Source organism: Mandrillus leucophaeus, unplaced genomic scaffold, assembly GCF_000951045.1.
Source record: "Mandrillus leucophaeus isolate KB7577 unplaced genomic scaffold, Mleu.le_1.0 Scaffold25, whole genome shotgun sequence".
In the NCBI taxonomy this organism is placed as follows: domain Eukaryota; kingdom Metazoa; phylum Chordata; class Mammalia; order Primates; family Cercopithecidae; genus Mandrillus; species Mandrillus leucophaeus.
Genome location: NW_012102587.1, coordinates 6,044,018 through 6,049,081, shown reverse-complemented (window position 1 = coordinate 6,049,081; position 5,064 = coordinate 6,044,018). Strand labels below are relative to the sequence as shown.

Genomic DNA, 5,064 nt, shown 5'->3' with positions numbered 1-5,064 from the left:
GTGGGAGTTTTGAGTCGGGGTCCCCTGTCCCATGATCTGCAAAGCGTGAAGACAAAAGAGACCCAAAGTTGGTAACCAGGACCCACATCAGAGACAGATGCAAATGATAGTCCCAAGTCAGAGACCCTCAAAGGGGCCGAGCAGAAAAGGGAAACTGGTCTGAGGGCACCACACCTGAGGTTCCAAGGTAGCACCTGTAGGTTCAGGGGTGGGAACTGGGGACTGTGCAGCACCCATGGCCTCACCATGCTTTGAAGATGGTTGTTACCTACACAGCAGCTGCAGAGAACACTGAGGACAAGTCTACAGTGGCTAAAACACAAGATACACATGGGCCAGAGGAGACAGGAGTCGGCTGGGGCTCTGTGTCTGAATTTAATTGGTAGGACTTGCAGAACGATCACATATTATATGAATTGGCTCAAGTTGGACGTAACAAAGTACCACCGACTGGGTGGCTTAAAACAACAAAAATTTATTTTCTCATAGTTCTGGAGGCTGGAAGTCCAAAATCAAGTTCTCAGCACGTTTGATTCCTTCTGAGAGCCATGAGTGAAGGATCCGTTCCGGATCTCTCTCCTTGGCTTATCGGTGGCCACCTTCTCCTCATACCTTCATGTGGTCTTCCTCTGTGTCTGTGTGCTAATCTCTCATATAAGGACAGCAGTCATACTGGATTCAGACCCACTCTAACAGCCCCATTTTAACTCGGTCACTTCTTTAAAGACTCCATTTCTAAATACCATCACATGCTGAGTTCTGGGGGTTAAGGCTTCAACATAGGAATTTCGAAGGGACACAATTCAACCCATAACACAGATTTTTGAGCCGGGGAGTGCGAGATTCAGGTGGACTGACTTGGCAGCAGTGGCTGGAAGGGATTGGGGAAAAACATTTCTTGTCAGATATGAATATGTTTCACATAGAGAATGTACTTTTCTTTCTAGAGTTGGAGTCCAACTAGATATTTAAATAAATTTGTCTTATTTTTCTTCATTTTTCATAAGACAAACAAAAGAATATAAAATCATTACATTGGTAAATCTTTGCATTTAGAAAAATCACATATAAGATGTGCATTTAAATTTAGTTCCACGTGTTCAGATTCTTTGCATGCTCTCTTAAAAACAAAACATCAAGTATTTTCAGTCAACCCCACAGTGGAATGCTGTTTTCTAACCTTTTTAAAGGTGAAGTGGGCACAGACATGCCCAGATCAGTCACTGTGGGCATTGAGGCTGTGGCTGCGGGCAGTATCAGCCAAGGAACAGTCCCATCTTAAGCATGGCTCGTGGGGCAAGGAGGATGAGCAGGCAGCCCAGACACCTTGGACTATGGGAGATCAAGTGTCTCAGGGACCCCATTCTGTGTGTCCAGGGGATTTCATCTGAGAGCTGAGTCCTGGCAGGTGACCCAGTGGCATGGAGCTCCTGGAGGAGTTCCACCCCAGGTACATGGTGGAAACCAAGAGGAGCAATGGTGGGGGAAGGAAGGATCTGGCCTCAGAGTGGGATGGCACAGCCCTCAAGGATGATGAGCTTTTACTCATCATCATTAAATCAGCAGTGTCTTAGTAAAGATATAATAAATCTCCCTTGTCATTATTCTAGCTAATGATCTATTTGCCAGTCCCTTCTTTAAATTGCCTATTTTATTTTACTCTTAATGCTGGTGGGGATCTGGGTCTCCCCATGAAATTTGTACTTTGAACTTAATGTGCTCAGTCTCAAACTCAACTTCCTAATATGTGCCAATCAGAGCTAGGCAGCTTGCCACCCTGGTGACAATAGCATGCCTCTCTTATTTCTGAATAGGGTGTTAATGTGATGATCAGAATAGATTTTTTCCAAATAAATCCTTTAAAATTTTTATAAACAGTGTACTTAAGAGCCAAGCTGGTTTTTGAAGTTACCCAACAAACAATTAATAGAACACACAGATAGGCAAAAACTAACACCATCTGCGGAGTACGCAGTCCCCTTTCCCACCTGGGCAGACACATGTAGACACTGACCCCAGCCCAGCCAGCCTACCCCAGGAGTCACTGTTGGCTCCTGAGAATAAGAAAAAGGGCCCAGACGCCATCAGGGAAGCAGGCAGGTAAGGGAAGGAGAGCAGCCTGGGATCACTCACCTCCGGGGAACCGCAGGTCACTTTCCAGCCCGGGAAGACCTGTCAGCTTCCACCACCCAGGAGAAGGGAGGAATCCCCACATGCCTGCCTTAAAACGGGACGCCGGGATAATCAACTTGAGCTTAAAACTTTACTGGGATGTTAAATGTCTTTTTAATGAAATTTGTATACTCCCATAGTTACAGTTTCCTAAAATTCTTTCTATGAATGTTAAGCGTCTTGGAAATGATTTCCAAAGACACTCTCTGTTAGTTATAAAAAGAAGGTATCTACTCGGGAGGCTGAGGCAGGAGAATGGCATGAACCCGGGAGGCAGAGCCTGCAGGAACCAAGTTTGCGCCACTGCACTCCAGCCTAGCCTGGGTGCTGTCTCTTATACACATCTAGATGTGTATAAGAGACAGCCACTAGCCCGGGCCTCCAAAGTGCTGGAATTACAAGTGTGAGCCACCACACCCGGCCTATACCTGGTTAGTTTTTGTTTTGTTTTTGGAGAGAGGTATCCAGGGTCCAGTCGAAGATCATACCATTTGTATTTAGCTTTCATGTCCCTTTAGTCTCCTCTAACCTAAAACAGTTCTCTAGAACATCTCTCTACCTCCACTTTAAAAATCATAAATATTATTTATTTAAGACATGTGCTAGGTTTTGTGATGAATACATTGCATATTAGTATCTTTAAATTGTGATAAAATTCATCATTTTAATCAGTTTAAAGTTTATTGTGCCTAGGTTTTTAGTAAATCCACAATGTTGCATGACCATCAGCACTACCCAATTCCAGAACATAGGCATCACTAGAAAAAGCAACCTCATACCCATTATCAGTCACTCCCCACTCCCCACTCCCTGAAGCCGCTGGCAACCACAATCTGCTTTCAGTCTCTATGGATTTGCCCACTCTGGACATTTCATATAAAGGGAATCACATAATACATGTTCTGTCGTGACTGGCTTCTTCCACTTAACATGTTTTTAAGATTCATCCACATCATAGCATGTGTTAGTACTGCATTCCTTTTTAAGGCTGAATCATATCTCATTGACTGGATATGCAACATTTTGCTTATTCATTCATCAGTTACTGGACATTTCAGTAGTTTCCACTTTCTGAGTATTATGAATAATGCTGCTATGAACATTTATATGCACTTTTTTATGTGACCATATCTTTTCAGTTCTCTTAGGTACATACCCTAGGAGTGGAATCGCCGGGTCATATGGTAACTCTATGTGTAACTTTTTGTGGCACCACCAAACTGTTTTCCATGGTGGCTGAACCATTTTACATTCCCACCAGCAACATATGAGGGTTATGATTTCTCCACTTGCTCAGCAATACCTGTTATTTTCCATTATTATCATCATCATCATAGCCATCCCAGTGGGTGTAAAGGGGTGTATTGTTGTGGCTTTGATTTATATTTCCGTAATGATTTAGAAGGTTGAGCATCCAAGTGTTGTTACTCATAAATATTTAAGATAAACTTCATTTTGTAGAACACATTATTCGTCTTAGTTATGCTGCTGAAGCCTCTATAGCTTCTGTATCCCATGTGTCTCCTCCAGCAGCTCAGCGTTCCTTTTCAGTTTGGGAATATAGTGAAATATTCCATCCTAAAGTTGACTCTGGTATTCTGATGGGTTGTGGACACCGTTGTTTTTTTTTCTTTTTTTTTTTCTCCCCAGGCAGGTGCACCTTGGTAAAGATCCTATGTCTTTTAAACTTAAAAAAGAGCTTACTGAGGAGTGGCAAAGAGCATGCGCCAAATATAAGGTCAGAGTTACTGCTAATTTGCTATCATTTGTTTCACTAGATGTTTTTAAATTCCTACTGTCTGCAAGGTGCCAGGTGGAGGAAAATCCACAGTTAAGTTGGGAGTGGGAAAGGCTGATGACAAGTAAATTGTCAACCATAAATCAAGACTGGCTATAAGTGTCACCAGGGACCTATAGTAAGTATTGTGAGGATGCAGAAGCCAGAGAGGAGAGAACACTCATCTGATTGGGATGCTTCCTGGAAGACCTTGTATAATTTTTTTAAAAGCAGTAAAGAGGACAAAGGCATTCACATGGAGGAAATGACTCAAATTCGGGTGGGAGTTTTGAGTCGGGGTCCCCTGTCCCATGATCTGCAAAGCGTGAAGACAAAAGAGACCCAAAGTTGGTAACCAGGACCCACATCAGAGACAGATGCAAATGATAGTCCCAAGTCAGAGACCCTCAAAGGGGCCGAGCAGAAAAGGGAAACTGGTCTGAGGGCACCACACCTGAGGTTCCAAGGTAGCACCTGTAGGTTCAGGGGTGGGAACTGGGGACTGTGCAGCACCCATGGCCTCACCATGCTTTGAAGATGGTTGTTACCTACACAGCAGCTGCAGAGAACACTGAGGACAAGTCCACAGTGGCTAAAACACAAGATACACATGGGCCAGAGGAGACAGGAGTCGGCTGGGGCTCTGTGTCTGAATTTAATTGGTAGGACTTGCAGAACGATCACATATTATATGAATTGGCTCAAGTTGGACGTAACAAAGTACCACCGACTGGGTGGCTTAAAACAACAAAAATTTATTTTCTCATAGTTCTGGAGGCTGGAAGTCCAAAATCAAGTTCTCAGCACGTTTGATTCCTTCTGAGAGCCATGAGTGAAGGATCCGTTCCGGATCTCTCTCCTTGGCTTATCGGTGGCCACCTTCTCCTCATACCTTCATGTGGTCTTCCTCTGTGTCTGTGTGCTAATCTCTCATATAAGGACAGCAGTCATACTGGATTCAGACCCACTCTAACAGCCCCATTTTAACTCGGTCACTTCTTTAAAGACTCCATTTCTAAATACCATCACATGCTGAGTTCTGGGGGTTAAGGCTTCAACATAGGAATTTCGAAGGGACACAATTCAACCCATAACACAGATTTTTGAGCCGGGGA

At 43.7% G+C, this 5,064-nt stretch overlaps 1 protein-coding gene across 1 annotated transcript in view; it reads left to right on the top strand.

Annotated features, from left to right (window-relative positions):
* Positions 1-5,064, top strand: part of CFAP221 (cilia and flagella associated protein 221) — a 129,955-nt gene that overhangs the window by 60,735 nt on the left and 64,156 nt on the right. Inside the window, exon 12 of the mRNA XM_011983433.1 lies at positions 3,823-3,910. Coding sequence (XP_011838823.1) covers positions 3,823-3,910 — 88 coding nt within the window. The remainder of the gene's footprint in view (positions 1-3,822; positions 3,911-5,064) is intronic.